At 38.3% G+C, this 17,645-nt stretch overlaps 1 protein-coding gene across 1 annotated transcript; it reads right to left on the reverse strand.

The window, feature by feature from the left end:
- Positions 1–844: 844 nt before the first annotated feature.
- SANBR (SANT and BTB domain regulator of CSR) lies at positions 845–17,616 on the reverse strand. Its single transcript, XM_053460661.1, has 22 exons — positions 17,435–17,616; positions 14,857–15,020; positions 14,334–14,498; positions 13,214–13,400; positions 12,930–13,014; positions 12,273–12,514; positions 11,938–12,000; positions 10,779–10,935; positions 9,895–9,981; positions 9,620–9,730; positions 8,498–8,621; positions 7,977–8,129; positions 7,772–7,899; positions 7,490–7,589; positions 6,847–6,879; positions 5,620–5,719; positions 3,830–3,924; positions 3,497–3,522; positions 3,335–3,408; positions 1,843–1,931; positions 1,489–1,580; positions 845–1,304 (listed from the first exon to the last, which is right to left on the reverse strand). The coding sequence occupies exons 3-22, from the start codon at positions 14,481–14,483 to the stop codon at positions 1,268–1,270; spliced, it is 2,133 nt and encodes a 710-aa protein (XP_053316636.1). The 5' UTR covers positions 14,484–14,498; positions 14,857–15,020; positions 17,435–17,616; the 3' UTR covers positions 845–1,267.
- Between the last annotated feature and the right edge of the window lie 29 nt (positions 17,617–17,645).

Genomic DNA, 17,645 nt, shown 5'->3' on the forward strand with positions numbered 1-17,645 from the left:
TTTTAGCAATATTACAAATGGTATGTAACAAAGGACTTCAACACAGGAGACATTCCTGGCGGAACAAGCCATATGGCAAGTTTTGTGACTAAATGAGAAGAATGGTTGTGAGTGTGGCAGCTGCAGTTTAATGTTGATAAATGCAAAATAATGCACTTGGGATGTAAAGATTGTAAGGTAGAATATAGCATTGGGGGCACTGTTCTATCATTGACAACAGAAAAAGAGGAGTAATTATTTCTGAGGACTTAGAGGTAAGCAGATAATCCAATTAAGCGCTGAAAAAGAGCAAGCAAGGTGCTGAGTTGTATAGCTAGAGGCATTAGTAGCAGAAAGATAGAGTTGGTTCTGTCACTTTACAGGGTGTACTGTTCTGGAGACCTTTATTTTGGAGATGATTCACAGTGACAAAAAAAAAAAAAATACTTTCATTTTAATGTACAGGATAGACTTTACCTGGCGGGTGGTAGATAAATGGAACAGCCTTCAATCAGATGTTGTAGAGGCTAATACAGTGAAGGATTTTAAACATGCATGGGGTAGACACAATGCTTATTACACAGGACCAAGGACGTATTAATGTCTTTACAGCAGGAAGAATGAGCAGACTAGATTGTCCGAATGGTTCTTATATGCAATCAAATTCTATATTTTTATGTGACACAAAAGAAGGCACTGGTTAGTTGTTGCAAATTGATATGCTGAGGTTTATTTGCTTAGCATACTAGAGAGTTCAGTTAGTGTTCTGTATAAGAGGAACTGCACCATTCAGTGAGATAGTAAATATTCATCCGTTAAATATCCTTTAATGTGAATATAGAGGAAAAAATAACTCATGCAATAATTTCCTTTTAAAATATGTTTAATAAAAAAAACAATATTTACAGATAAAACAAAACAATTGATGCCGCCTCTACATGGTAAAACTTGCAAAGCTTTTAATAAATTACCCTCTCCAAATGACCCAGTAATATGGCAGACAAGGCATAAGCCCAGATTTCCTCAACTGTAGTACGTTGCATGAGGCAAAGGGTTGGGCTCCAAGTACGGCAAAACTTTTGTCTACTTCCCCTTATTCTGCGGGTGGTCCACCAGTGTTTGAGGAAGCTGTGCCCAGCTCATGCGCCCCACCATCAAAGCTTTGGAACGCCAGTGGTCTGCTGCCCAACGTCTAAGCTTGGTCCTGCCTCTCCCAAAAAGGCAAATAATTAATTTCACCAAGCTTCCAGTTTCAATGTTGCAATAGCATAATCAGTATGCGGTTTATTTATGTTGGCCTTCCCAGACCAAAACGAGGTTTAGACCTACAAAATGAGTAAAAAAATAAAATAAATTTGATTAATAGGTAACTACAGAAGTGAAAATGAAACCATAGACCATTATGAAAAAGCTATGTCAGAGAATCAGCGAAGGAAGACAGACACATTGAAGCTGGCAGACGTATATGTATATATATATATATATATATATATATATAAAATCTCTTACCTTGGGTTCTTTTCTGTATTACTCTGTCGAGCATTGGTCTGAGCAGTAGCCTTGACTTGAGCTTCCAGTCTCGAGTATATACCTGCTGCCTGCTATAGATAAGTAGAATGTCTGTTTATCTGAAGCAATGCAACATCTTGTATACGTTCTAATTAAATGGACACTCTGACAAAATGTTTAATACACAAAATATCTGTAGACATAGGTAAAGGAACCACACATAACCAATTTTCTGTTTAGTGCCACCAAAGAATAAACTGTTTGGATTCTCCCTTAAAAAATAATAGCACGAACATGCAAAGAAAAACGAGTAAGTATATGGCAAGCAAATGGAGAATATACAGTAATACTTACGTCCTTCCCTTCCTTGGCTTTGGCACATTCCAAGTCGCCTAATCTGATTTTTATCAGGTGACCTGTGATTTCAGTCATCCTTCGCTGGTCTGACACAAAAGGAAAGGAAAGGAAAGTTCATTTGTTTTTTATTTTCACAATTTAGGTCAATCAACCACATATATATATATATATATATATATATATATATATATATATATATATGTGTCTTATGGGCCATCCAATTGTCTGAAAGCTCCTCTTATCTTTAGACAGGGAAAACACATTTATAAAACAATCAAAGCCTTTCCTTGAAAACTGAAAGATAATTCTCAGGTAATCTCCTATAATATTAAGCAAGGCATATGATAAACAAAGGACATGATAGGAAATAACCACTCAAAGAACTATGCATATAATAATCAAATATTTTTAGGCAAGAGTATCAAGCATGTAGTGGTTTCAGAGTGTATGTAGACGCTTGCAAACTGTCACTCTCCTCAAGATGTAGATACTCAGAGTGTGGATTGTAGTTCAAGTTCAAGAGATGTTCTCAAAAATAGACTTCATTGGTGGTCTGAATAATTTAAATAACTGATTCTAGAGACCTTCAAAACCTCACATTTTACTGTGCAAGTATGTAGTTTGTGCTCCCCTTTTAAAAGGTGGTGAAGGGCAAAAGGTAGCCAACAGAATCCTATCTCACTTTAGGCAGAGAGCTGAGGTGAGGGCCAGCCTAGGGTCTACCTTGTCCCTTCAAAACCTTGTTGAACTTCAAAGAAGTTCAAGACAGAAATCGCAAGGACCACTGAGAAAGTATATTGGAGTATCTAGTAGATGTTGCCAAAGTCTGGCTATTCAGTATGGTACTCGTGAGGAGGGACCTCTTCTGGTCATCAGAATGAATAACGTGGACTGCAGAATGGACATTTGATGGAGCAGATCACTGTCTAAACTCTGAGCACATATTATTGCTTACAGTGTTTAACTTTACTTCTCTACAAGGAAGACCCTTAACAGAAAAAGTAAATAATTATTTCCAGGAATGTGGTCTACCGGCATGGGAGTATTTAAGATTTCTGCATGTTGACAATCCAATCAAGTTAGTAAAGAACATGGACACCTGTATCAGCATATTTTCTGATTTTTCTGCCAGTAAGCAGTGAAGACTTATCTTTACATGTGATCTTCAGGTATGAGCCACAACCATTTTGGTAAACATGGTGAGAATGATATGCATGATCCGAACGAAAAGGCCCACTCCACTCCTATGATGGGACGGCTGCTTAAGAAGTGTTTATGACTTTTAAAGATTGGGACATGTTCTGGGTATTTTTTGTTCCTGCTACACCTAAGGATAAGAGGAGCTGTCTCTCATTTGTAAGTCTTCATATAACAAGGAAATATGGTGGAAAGGCTGAATTACCAAAGACTTACTCTGCCAATGTTGGCATTTTTAAAGTGGGAATAATACCTGTGTCAAAAAATAAAATGTTATCTAAGTGTCACACACCGTCTTCTCTTTGGGCATCCTGGTTATATCTTAACGAACGAGAGGCATCCCACTTATTCCTCTGAAGACTCACTCTGTTGAAACACAAGCATTATATATATGCAAAAAAGCTAATTTCGCTTTGAAAGGTAAACAGAAAGAGTTGTTTAGAAATGCACTCACGTAAATGGAGAGGAATCTCGTGATGGCTGTTGCAAGAGAGAGAGAGAGAGAAAAAAAGTCAAGCATTAAACTATGTCCTGTTTCATAGTCACACAATAACAACACGTTTTGCGTTAATTTACTATAGTCAAAAAATAGGAGAAACAATATCAGTTTATACAGAAGTTAGAAGTTCATGTTTTCTGAATGAGGAACTGTTGGTACCTGATCATTTTTGTTAGCATCATAGAAGCAAATACTTTATGCACCGGCACAACGCATATCTAAAGTCTCCTTCGCGCTATAGAAATGAGCACATAACATATTTATATTGCTGGTAGTTAAAACATTTACCTTTTCTTGTTGTTTTTCCCTTTTACTTATACAAGGTGATGAAACATGCTTTTTAGGCTGCTTAGTTGATTTCTTCGTCTTTGACTTTCTCCCTACTGAAAAAAAAAAAAGAAAATTTAGACATTCGCCACACTGAATGTATCCAGTTATTATGATGTACAAATGCATATTAAGACATGACTAAATGCTAAAGAATATTTGAGGGATATTGAAACTAATTTCCAAAAACTGATTTCTCTAACAATTGCTTTACATTTCTGTTCGGGATATCAGGCCTCTGGTATTTTTTTTCATGGCATTATGTAAATAAAAGCACAAGCTTTAGAAAAAATAACAAGCGCAAACCTTGTGATAGTTGTTCCGCGTGTCGTCAGTTAAGGAATAAACAGAGTGTAGACAGTGTATTCAGCGCTGCACAGAACCTTGCAAGAACAGCAGTTCCACTTCTTAATACCGTATTTGCTCGATTATAAGACAAGGTTTTTTTCAGAGCAAATGCTCTCGTCTTATAATCAAGGTCGTGTTCTAATCAGACCTCAAATGAGGTCTGACTATGAGACTAAGATCCAGATCCGCCGCTGCCGGCACTTCCACTGGGGCTTCTATCACCAAGTGCTGGCGAAAGTGCTGGCAGCAGCGGAGGTTGTCTACACGCATCGCGCATACCTTCCCCGGCTGCCAGAGAGGAGAATTCCCCGCTGCGCTGAGTCAGAGTGGCATAGAGGGGGGTATAAGGCATATCAGGGAGGCAGAGTGGCAAGCCTGGGGGCAGATGTACATAACTGGGGGGGCAGGTTGGCAAATAAAAGGAAATAAAAACAAAAAAAATATTTTTCTCATTACCCAAGTAATTTAATGATTATGTATAAGTCCGTTCTCTCTGGACACCTGTTATATCTACCGCATTTGCTCGATTTTAAGACGACCCCCAAAATCTGAATGTTAATTTAGGAAAAACGAAAAAGGCTGAATATAAGACGACCCTATAGGAAAAAAGACTAGTAAATATTAATTCATGTAAACTATTTTTTCATATTGAATAAAAGCTATGAAAAAATAGTTTACATGATTTAATATTTACATGATGTCGCTATAATTGTATTTATTTTGTTCATATTGATATTAGTAACTATATCTATGATATGACAACCCTTGATTTCTCTGGTCACCCAATTTTAGTAGTAGGGCTGTATTTCCTATGTATCTTGTTCAATCATACACCTACAAAATCCCTGTCTTTGTGCAAGTGTTCCTAAAAGAACGGATGGTGTTTTGAAGACAAAGGTCAATCACACCAAATAATTAATTTGATATTTCTAGAGTTTTGATTTTTACTATTAACATGTTTATTTTTGAAAGCACTAACAGCAAGAAGCTGAAGATTTCTGATGGAGCCTATAAAAGATCAAACTCCACAAAGTATAATGATAACTTATTTATTATCCATAATCCATCCCATTGGTATGCAGCAGCAGGGTTACGTAGCCCACCTTCTTACTTAAAAGCGTTTTTTCACACCTGCCAAAAACTTTTGCACAGTACTGTGACTTCATATCCTGATGCTACGCAGGAAGAAGAAAGCAGAGGAGGTCCTCTGTAGCTTGGTAGGTCAGATGGTGCAGATCAGACTGCTGCCCACTAAGGAGTGGGTCTAGAGGACGGCTAGGGGCACTTGCCTGGCACAGTCATTGATCAGCGATCCCCATAAATACTCCACTGGATAGCACCCTGTTTCTATTAACCGCCACCTGACAGTGTTTCTTGGAAGCCATTGAGAACATAAGAACTACCTTGTTTCCTTGACACCTCTTCTTCATCTCCAACTTCATCCTCTGTCACTTCGGATCCAGTTGTGTAGTCGTCCTCTTCTGACAACAAAGACTGCTGCTTCTGAAACAGAAGAAGATGCATCTTGACAAAACAAAGATTTTCCCTCCTTTCACCAAAGTGCCAGGGACAGAATTTTTAAGACTTGTGATGACTGTGGAGACACATATACTAGGACATTTTTTGGCGGGACCACAGAAATAAAACTTAAAATTAACTTTACCAAATTAACATTCACAAAAGGCATTGAATATGTTGTATAGCAGCAAATATGTTCCAAAAGGAATGTAAACCCGATTGATGAGCCCAAATTTATTTTGAAGCCAAAAAAAGAAATAAGATAAAAATAATATATAACGTGGGCACAGCACGGGTTAAAATGCTATGTTTAATAAGAGCAGGAAAAAAGATCAAACAAAGCTGGATGAAAGAAACATAAAAGAGACAAGGAGGGAAAAGCAAGAGAGAACTAGCATTCTTTCTGAATTGTTTCTTAAAGACATACTGATCTCACTATCCTCTATGATCTGTTCATTGTCAAGGCACTTTGGAGAGTTATAAAGATTCCTAGCGGATGGAAGCCTTAAAACTCTCTCCTGCGTTAAGTAGTAGTGGACATTTATTTCCCTCAATAGATATAAATATCACCTGTATCTGGATCCAAAGTACTGAACTGAAAACTTGCATTATGTTGCATTTCTTTGCGTGTCATATTTTTTTATATTTATTTTAAATGGCTCTAAAAAAGGAAGGCATGCTTACTATTACCGTGTATATGTAAGGTTAAGTAACTTTAAGGTTAAATGGATAAGGGGGACAGTACTGGACAGTGATGTTGTCTGCTAAAATTTTTTTTAGATGACACCTTACTACTGGGTAATTTGGCTCAGCTTGCCCATGAGCCAAAAGTTCCCAGCCCCATCATGTCAATCGGATGGTGAGTGCAGGGAAAAGTCTGAAGAACACATTGTTTCGCTTGCCTTAATAGGGTACTGGTAATTCAATTGGTTTATTGGACATGTGTCAATTCTCCCTAATACTCAGCGTCAGATTCATCTTAGATTTATCATGATCCGAAATTTTCCTGTGATTCACAGCAAAAAGCATTTGCATTGGTAGTGGACCATAGCCTAGGTTCCTCCCTAACTCCCCAATCGGCTGGCAAGCGAGATATTCCTAGGGTTACTTACCAATTGTAGACTGAAGTTTTTTACTGAAAGAAACTATCCAAGAAAGAGAGAAACAGAAATGAAGGACCACATGAGCGACAACAATAAGACAAGTTGGTAGCTTACACAGAGTATTAGTATACATTAAGTTTACAGATTAATACTTATGTACATCTTTACTAGTTTTATTCTACAGTGAAATATTTTTTTTTTTTTTTAGGAAATTATATGGGTAGACCGAAAATTAATAAAACATTTATCATTTTATTTGGCATTCCTCTGATTTCTGCTATGGCTCACACTTAATAACACGAGCAAACAATAAAACATACTTTATCTCCAAATATGATCCATACTAAAAGCTGGAACAAGCCAAATTAGTGGCAAAACATGTTAACAGCTTTACTTCCCACCATATTATCAAAGCCTATAGCCTCTTAAAACAACTATTAAGAGAAGATTAAGGAGCTCTTTGGAAAGGAAGGTTCCACGGATTGATCTAGTGGTATAACACTGGTTTATCTATAGCTAAACAGATTAAGTAGCTCTGCCTAAAAATAGGCAGATAGAACAAGGATTTAGGAAGTATTTCTACAATCTGTTCAGGATAAAACATTATGTGATATATATAATATGTATGGTTATTGTAAGACATTGCACTTACAGCACTTATCTCGCCATACTTCGGCCCACATAAAGGGTTAGATCCTAAGTTGACATCACAGTCAAGAATTTTATCATTGCTTAAAACGATCCCTGACTCTCTGCAAAACACAAGAGAACAACATACATATCACACACACACAATATAAAAGATCAAGGGTTTCATCAAGTAAATCATGCCAATTGTATAACTCAGGCCCAATGCAGATTTGGATTAGATTTGGAATACATGAGCCTGTGGCGCAGGACATTTTAGATGCATAGGTTATAAATGACTTCTTACCCACTCCCGTCGACGGAATAAGGCACGACTATGATGTCTCTGCGCTGCAGAAGGTCATAGAGCACTTTGGAAGAAGGGCCTTCACCTCCCTCGGGCAAAGCAATGACATGGTCTCTAAGTTTGCAGCCCTAGTTGACAAGAAAGCAAAATGTTTGTAAAAAGGTGTTTCACGTGTGACAAGGTTATCATTGCGGTAGACTGCTACCTTCGGAAGCTGGGTAGGGTCAAATCGGAGTACTTTTTGATTACAGCAGGGGTACATGCCGGTGCCAGGTGACCCCAGGGAGCTTGCTGCACCAGGATACACTGCCGGTTCGGGGTGATACTGGCAGTGTGACAGCTCAGTGCACAGGAATGACTGCAGGGAAACACAAGGCATTAAATAGTGTGCTAAAAAACAATATCATGGGGTACATATTTTAAAAACCAGAGGGTTTGGGGTATATACTACTGAATTACCTGTATACAATTACAGAACCTGTAGCGTGGCTGTCATTAGGGTGTGAAGCAAGGTAAGTTCCCATTTATATCTGACCAGGCTTACTTTGTTACATCACACACTAAGATAACCAGTTATATCACAACAACACATTCATGCAACCATATTTTGGTGAAAAATAACTGTGTACAAAATAATTTCAAATATTATCGATGTAAAAACGACACATTTAATGGAAAGTTGCACGTTGTGGAGCGTTCGGCAAAGCAACCAACAGCTCTACTCACTTGCTTACACCTGGAGCAGGTAAGCCAGTTTATAGTCCCCCATAGCCGCCAATAAACATCTCGCCATGATTTAAGCTCCTCAAATAAACTGGTCAGGTACTCGTGGACATCCCACATTTTGTCCCTGAAAAATAGGTGCAGAATTAAATAATGCAGGAACGTTGGCATATACAAAGGAAAGTGAATTTTACACATGCAAACCTACTGTACAATTTCCCTAATTAACACGGGTCTGACAACACTCATCCCTAATGCCCAATGGATTTTGTCGAGTTCAATTATTATCTGAAAATTAGGACATTCACTGGTCTTAACAGTGAAAGGACCAAGTTGTGGTTTCAACTCATGACTTCACAAGGCATTATGAAATTATAAATTTAGTCAAATAATGACACCAATGATTTGACATTGAATTCTGAAGTGTTCACACTCATAATTCAACATATTCCATTAGCTCCTTCTGGCCATGAGGATGTATTATTACATCATGGTGAAAAAAATAAAGCGCTCTCAACAACCACTAGGTCCTGATAGTATATCCTCAGTAGAGAAGTTTCCCTGTCTGATGACAGCCACGTTTCTCTTTTGTCATAGCAAAACTGTAGCACTGCTGGCTCCCATCTGACAGATTCAGTAAAACAGCTCTTGGGACAACAGACGTTCGGACAATCTTGTCCTGTGGCATAAATGCTGACACGGCAGGAGGGACCCTCTAACTATCCCTGCTTACGATGATCACCCATACTGGGTAGTGTGTAAAGGAGCATTTTGGCCTTCCAAGACATAAAAAGCCAAGACATGTTGAGCATTATTGTAGTTTAACATAAATTGGGATTTTGACAGCAGTGGTGCCGATCCTGTAGAATTTATCATATGGTAAAAATATGTTATGAAAATATCCAAATTATAAATAAGAAACATAAAAATAATGACATAAAATGGGACCATTATTTGTTAGATATTGATGATCCAGCTATTCCAAATATATCCTTGATCACCTTTAGTAAGTGGAGTGTAGGAATGAACATCACAATGAAGTGGATGAATGAAGCACCAAACCACAAAGGTGCACAGGGTGTAAAGCTACTCTAGGAACAGACAAAACAAAATATATGAATGTACCTTATGTGAAAGTACACTATGTTTCCATACTGGTCTATGTTGATTTTTCCTGGTAGACATGCAATCTTTTGCTCTGCTTCCTTAGTCAGAAGCCTCTTACACAAGCAGCATCTAGAAAATAAATATTGTAGTTAAACATTAACACAAAAAATAATTCTAGAGATGACCGAGACGCAAATTAAGCCACCCTCCAAAATAATAAAATGAGATCTGTTCTTCCTCAGTGTTACAATGCTTTCGATCTTTCCCAGTAATGCTTTGTTTTAGATCTTTACCTGTATAGAGTTGAAGCGTTTGCTGGAGAGTCCGGGTTCCTGTAGTCTGAGTCGAACAATCTCTCAATCTTCTTACAAAATATTTTGCTAATGAAATAAAAATTAGAAAACTGAATTTATTTACATTTTTTAAAACACATTCAAGCTTAAAAATGTTTTATGTGACCTTATGCCAATGTATAAGTTTGATTTATAATCAAACAGTATCAATGGGGTTATATATGTAACCTTTAAAAAGTGGTCCTATCATCACATCAACCAATGGGAGATGTCACTTGCTAACGCGACATAGCCATTTTTCAATTATTATCTTAAAGACGCTGTTCCACATGGGGGCAATGTCCCCAGATACGCTCTGCATCATGTAAAGTGAAGTAAAACCACCAAGAACCCTGTTCACCTCTTATTTCATGCTCATGTATGTGAAACAGCAAGGTTTCACAGATCCTAATTCATAGTAATGGCCACATTGGCTAGTTGTGGGGAGTAAGTGTTATTGCGTGAGGTGTTTCGTGTGACAGGTGTGATGGCAATGATGTATGTGAAGACCTTAAAGGTAATGTCCCTTCTGCCAGAGATAGGAAGGCTGAGCAATGAAGACAGACAGGATTCAGAGGTACTGTTGAAATGTTTCAAGAAAAAAATACAGCAAAATAGTATGTTATTTAAAAAAAGAAATATATACTCATTTAAGAAGCATTTCACAGTAGTATTTATTCATATATAAATCAGAGAAAGTTAGGCAAAAAATGTGGAACAGCACCTTTAACCCCCTATTGTTTATACAAGGTCCACCTGTGACCTAAAGGTCAAAGGAAAAATATTTGAAAACGGTTGTTTTGGTTGATGAAAATACAGAAAGGGAAGCATTTTTATACTTTTACCTTTTAAACTTGTCTTTTCTGTCCTTCACGTCATCTGCCTCATTATGCGTGAAGAGGTCAGCGATGCGTGTCAAGAGATTTGCATTGATGCAGTTCATATTGCATGGAGTTGCCACGATAGCGCTCATGTTTTTGTGACAGTAATTAATGCATTCTTCTACCTATAAAAATGCACAATAAAATCATTCAGAAATTGTCTGGGGTTAGCAGGTATCTGACAGAAGTGAAGTAACATCTGGAGGGTTTTTTCAGTAAACCGTGACTTGTTGAGGGGAATTTCTGTCAAAAGGTTTGACTTATTCTCTATAATACATATTCCATGAAGTGATCTCACTGATATACATCACTATGCATAAGGATGGACCAAGCCGCCATTTTCACAGGAAAAACCTGCAGTGGCTGGCACGTCAGAAGCTAGATTTCAACTTACAACAACTCATATGCATCCCTTATTTTGGTAAATAAATCTTTCTTTGGTATTTTGCATTTTAATATATGTTAATACCAAAAACAGAAACAATGTTTTTTCCTCTATGCAAATTCATTACAAAACACTAGTGGTGATTAACTAAAGGAAAAGAGTCTTCATCTGAGGTACCAAAAGTTTATCGACTTTACATTTGTTTTTCTTCATATTGGCCAAATAAGTTGTAACAGTAACACATCCAGCCCCGGGGCAGCAAGTCCAAGGGGGGGCAGCAGTCCCCCTGGTACAAAACTGGGGAGGGGACGGGTTGCCCTCTCATGTAATTAAGCCCCCAGTGTCAATGGAGATGTTTGATCTCCCCAACCACTATGGATTCCAAATCCTGGTGCTCCATTTCTTAAAGGAGTTCAGCACCATTATGGGACCTGGTTGCCAACCACGGAGGTGACTGGGGAAGCTGTCCTAGGTCAGTCACACATCCTTGAATGGTATAAACTTTGACTAAAGGACTCCATCTTCCCTAGGGGGTAATACAGCAATATCCATTTTTACTTTCATATACAGTGGCATAAGTGACCTCAATTATTTTGTCTCATAATGTTGCCAAGAAAGCTGCTTACAAGGAAAAATATCTTGTGATTTAAAATTCAATTCTATTTATTTTGGGAAATAATCTTTCTTTACATCCATCACAATATGTAACATGCAACCAAAACACTAGATCTGATCTACCTACCAACGAATCCATCTTCAGAAACTCTGAGGAAATCAGAATTGAAATGACGTTTGAAGGTTCTGCAATAAATGATTAAATATATTACATATCTAAGAGGGCCATGCTATGATAGTGAGGTGAAATTTACAAATGTGGTAATCTTGGCAAAAAAAGATGGAATAAAATGTAAAATGTATAAGAAGGTGTCCCATTGAAACCTTTGTTTGCATTTCCTTTAATGAAGAAAATGATGATGTAACCAACACCAAAAATACAGTTTTATCCATTCATGCTTTTCTAACCTATCTAGTTTTTCAGATTACAATAGAGAACGTTGAGAGTTGACACTTACCAAGCTTTGGTACCTCCGTTTTGTCACTTGAATCATTTGAATTACGTTTCACATACTTCATCAGCCAGTTGAAAATCTGCACATCGCAGTGAACAGATATGTCAACTTCCTCCCACCTCTGGGCATCAGTAGACAAATATTCAGCAAAGTACTTCATCTCTGATACCAGGAGATCACGGGGACACACAAAGTCCTCCTTCAGGTTCTTGGCTTCATCACATACATGGATGACCATCTTTGGCCTTTAAACCAAAAAATTATGAATTATAAAAATCACATTAACGTGGACTTTCATAGGGAAAATGCCTTACATATCAACCTTATGAACCAGCAGGCAAAAAAAGAAATATGGTTTAACCTGATTTATAATTAATGATAGAAGACCCAACGTTTTGCATTTAAGAGGTTACTAATACAGAGGTAAAAGGAGGCTCTTGGTCTAGTCCAACACTTAACACCATTTAACAGAACTACTGTACTTTTGCAACACCCAGAAAATTGGAATATATATATATATATATATAGATATAAATAGATATATATATATATATATATATATATATATATACACGTGAGTTGTAAGTTATGCTTCGGAGGTCAAAAAAGAAAAATCAGCCTGCAGCATGCTGCTCGCTGTGTTGTAAATCGGTGTCTTACCCCTGGCTTCCTACAGAGTCTCCATTCATAGTGGATGGTGATTTGTCATTTTCAGCAGAACATTTTGAAGTAGCACCAGATCTTCCTTAATCACAAGAAGAGATAAATGTATTTTTAAATACATACTGGATCATAAACAAAATATAATTACTCAATCAATATACTTTGGATTGGTAAAGTGCAAGGATTATGACTCGCGGACCCTGCAGGAGGAAGAGCAGCTGCACTGCAGGGTCCACCTAAGAGTGGACCGTGAGCCTAAGAGTGGCCCTCATGTTCAGTACCTGTTGCAGGGATGCTCCCTTGTCCTACAGCCATATCTTCCGGGTCCTCTGCTGAATCGAGCAGAGAGCTCTTGATATATGTAGCTAGGTTTTCAAGAGGTACACCTCCAGTTGCCATTAATGGATTGTACTGGTTGTCTACAGGAGATGCCCCATTGCTTTGCAGTTCTTCAAATCGTTTGGCACACTGTATGAATATAGAAGAAACATTCATGGTAAAATTGACCTCCGTCATTAAATAAAGGACAAAGGCTGATGGATTTAGAAAGCGTTAGAGACTTTTACATTCTAAGGGACATAACCAGAGTCACCTTATACAGTGACAAGAAGTCATTAGAAAAGTCCACTCATCGACTGCTTAAGAAACCAGCATACTTAGCCTTCTTACCATCATGCTCTGATAAGAAAGAGCAGTAAATCATTTAGAAGGGCTTTGTGTTGCTGTTAATGAACATACATTATTTATTGATGGTTTATTAAATGAACAAATGATGCAAAACAGCAGGAGCCATAAGGTTATAAGCTAAAGTGGTGATAAAACCCAGCTGCACGGGCACTGACATGTGAATTATCAAGCTACCTCCAAACTACAGAATTCCCGTGACTTCATGAAAAATAAACCAAAAATACTAAAACATTTTCTTATGTGACATTATAAAAACAAAAGGAAATATTTTACCGGAAAACTATTGACCAGAATTACCAGTTCTTATAAGTGAAAATCATACACTCTATGATTTCATGGCCTCTAGCTGTTTGACTGCCACCCCTATAACTCTCAACCAAAAACTACAATCGAATGGCTAATACTAGCAAATATTCACTATAGATGCTTTTATTGTACAGCCCCAGTGACCCCCAAACGTGTGTAAAAAGCTGGAAAATAACCTTTTATCGCGGATTTTGTAAATGTATGTATTACAGTATAGGGGAGGTATAGTAAGTGTAGTAGTTATACAGTTATCATGGTACAAGGTTCTCTGGATAGGCACATGTTATGATATAATATCCTGGCGACTAGGAAGACCAGGAATTAAGAATAAAATGCATTATACATCTTGCTTAAATTCTTAATACAATCAAAGCCCACCAACCATTTAGAGAGGAAAGTATAAATTACCTCTTTGGATGTATATCCTGGAACCAGCCTTGCGACACTCTCCCAATTAATTGGCTGAGGAACACCAACAAGGGAATACAGAATCATGTCCAAAACCATCTGATTATTATCATAGGGATAATTATTATTTTCTGAATATCCACCACTCATCTTGTCAATGGATGCCTACAATAATTACAATATAAATACAGTGATTATCTTTCAACCAGAAAAAAGCATATTCACAGTGCTAGAGGTTAACATGGTAAGGGTATTTAAACATGTACAGGATAGGAATAAAGCTATCCTGAATCTAAGACGAGACCAAAGACTGTTTAAGGTCTTAATCTTTAAAACAGGCAAAAATAAGCAGACTAGATGGAGCCAAATGGTTATTATCTGCCATCAATTCCTATATTTCTATATCAATACATATCATAATTTAACAAATGTTCAGGATTTAAATTCAAAGTATTTTAGCACCAACAAGGATTAAAATGATTAAGGATCCAGAAATTTTTTTTTTGCACATGCTATAAATTACCTGGTCAGAGAGGGAGAAACATCAGTGCAGGAAGGGTTATGAATGAAGAGAATTCTCAGCAGTGATCTGATAGTTTGGGAATGAAGCTGGAGCAGACGCTGAATGGGAGGAGCTAAGGGCTGGTGTGTCCAATCAAAAAGCTGCTTCTTCTACACTTCTGAGGTCTGCAGAAACAGAGCATCTCCAGTTAGTGCCCATCCATAATGTAGAACAGGAAGGCACAGCTAGTGCTGCTAAATCTGGCAGATGAAGCCGAACCCTATTAACCCTTTAGTCGCAACATAGGATGCAATACAATTCACATTAGACATGTGCATTCGTGTGTAAATTAAGATGATGCTTGAAAAAGAAAGATCAGAGAAGATGTGTTTTAAGCAGATGAGCAGGTGAATTTCTGTTTCAGAACTAAAAAGACTAGACTGAAAGGTGAAATAAAGAAATTAAATGAAATGCCACATATATGATCTATACGTTCCAATCCATCCTCAACACCGCAGCTAGACTAGTCACTCTGTCACTGTTCCTCATCCACTACGCCGATCACTCCATTGGTTTCCCATACCCTACCTGAACTACCAACAACCTCTACAGATGATCCAGCCCGATCAACTCATCCCCATCCAAAAGGTCCTCTCCTAGAGTTTCACTTTGTTTGCAATGGTTCTTGGGGGGGGGGTTGCGCATGAACAGTCCCATTAATTTAAGAGCTTCTCCTAAAGGTTAGTACTTTTTTCCTCTTTGGACACGTTTAATAAATGTGTATTAAACTATGTTTTCTATCGGGTGAGCAACAAAGCTTTAAGTGCTCCTGTCATTAACAGAACACTTTACTCTCATTTTGCATTACTTTTTCAATAAGTATGCCATGAATAAATAAGTTGCACTTTGCATGGGTGCCAGCCACTGGCGCACAGTTAAGGAAGTTAAAGACAATTTCAATTAAGTCAATGGGAACACTTTCCTTCAACTTTCTTGAAGCAGCCAATCAGCGGAAGGAAAGCTCTCTTTGAAATCAATGGGAGAACTTTCCACAAATGCGGACAAAGGGTCTGAACCCACTCCCACGGTGTCCCCTGTTTAAAGGGACCATGCAGCTATCATCTGCATTGAAGTGCATATGATGGCTGGGGTGTCCATTGAGAATCTTCTGAAAAGATAAGGAAGAACGTAAATAAACTGACCATCTCCACAGAAGCTTCTTTCCCTAGCTTGAACAAAAAGACTCCAGCTAAATTTGGGCTTTAATTGGTTATGGAAGTAAGAAGTAGTATTTTAGTTGAAATGTCCTTTTTTTACTGAAGAGTTTTGAATTTCCATGCAACGTGTACCAAGAGGCGTATGATGAACGATCAGTTAGTGTGAGCACAGCAAGAGTACGGATGTGTAAGTTTGTGTTAGTATGAGTTGATGGAAGAGTATGTGTGTAAATATTTGTGCCAGTGCGTGTGTTAGTTACCGGGGGGGCAAGGGGCTGATGGGGCTTGGCTTTACCTGTCCTCCAGGCAAGAAGGTGCTGCCCCCCCCCGATAATGTTGACAGTGTTTCAGTACATATTTTAACACCGCCAGTGTCAGTGCTATGATAAGGATCAAGTGTGGTTAGAGACGTCAAGATTGACAGCTATTTCTGTAACTGATTAAAGGGACACTCTAGCCATCACATACACTTATGATATCTGACATTTGATATATGACTGCCCCCGTTATCGTGCCATTTTGCCCCCCCATGCAAATGTATGGAGGGAGTCTCCAGAATCCCCCCTAATATTTGCCTCTTTTCCTGCCCCCCAGCTTGCCTCCTGCTTGTCAAAGCATATGGGCACTATACTCACCACCAGCCAGCTGCAGTGCTGGCTCATGTAAGAGTTCCTGGGGGTCTAATGAGACCTCCTACATGCATATGAAAAAAAGCAGGGGCAGTAATTTCAGGGGGAGCATTTTCCTACCACATCAAACAGCCATATCAAGCAGCACAAAAAACAGACTACAATGGGGATGGAGTGCGGCAGACTTGAGAAAAGTAATTTTTTATCATTTCATAGAAATCCATGACAATAAAACATATTATAAGAGCCCTGTCCATTTTTCTTTAAGGAGTGCCTTCTCCATATTTATATTACTAGATTCTAACTAGCAGCAGCTTCTGCAGCTTCAGCAGCTTCAGCAGCTTCCCCTAAAAATCATTTAGGGGTCCATCTCTAAAGCAAATCTGGAAAATGTATAATTCTACATAAATTTAGAAGCAGTTGCATAATATTATAGAGCACCACTTGTCATGGTTATGATAAACAATAGCATTTCTAGTTATTTATAGGGCAAAGAGCCCATTCTACATCTAGTGTATATTGTTCAGGGAACAACACTTAACCTGCATATAAAGACATTCTACATGAGACAAAGTGCTCTCTACAATACAATTACCACACATCACCGCATGTCATATCACAATCAGCATCGTTACATCGCAATACAACAGACACAACACAGATCATGTTACATGTTACATTTCCTTGGCGTGATTCAGAGATTCATGATGAGAATGAATGAGTGCGGGTACCGATCGTGACCTGATAGCTCACCGTCCAAAGGGCCGCTCCTCCACTAAACACACCCCGGGAACATCGCAGGAGCCGGGACCGGCGCAACCAACCACGCTAGCCAACAGGCCAATCGGCGCCAGAAGCGGCTGGAGAGCTATCCAATTGGAATGCAGGGTGAGAGAGAATGGCACGGGGGAACTGGGCAGAGAGATTCTCGTGTCACAGACAAGACAGGTTGCACGGCGCTTGG

This window comes from Spea bombifrons, chromosome 3 (assembly GCF_027358695.1).
Source record: "Spea bombifrons isolate aSpeBom1 chromosome 3, aSpeBom1.2.pri, whole genome shotgun sequence".
NCBI lineage: Eukaryota > Metazoa > Chordata > Amphibia > Anura > Pelobatidae > Spea > Spea bombifrons.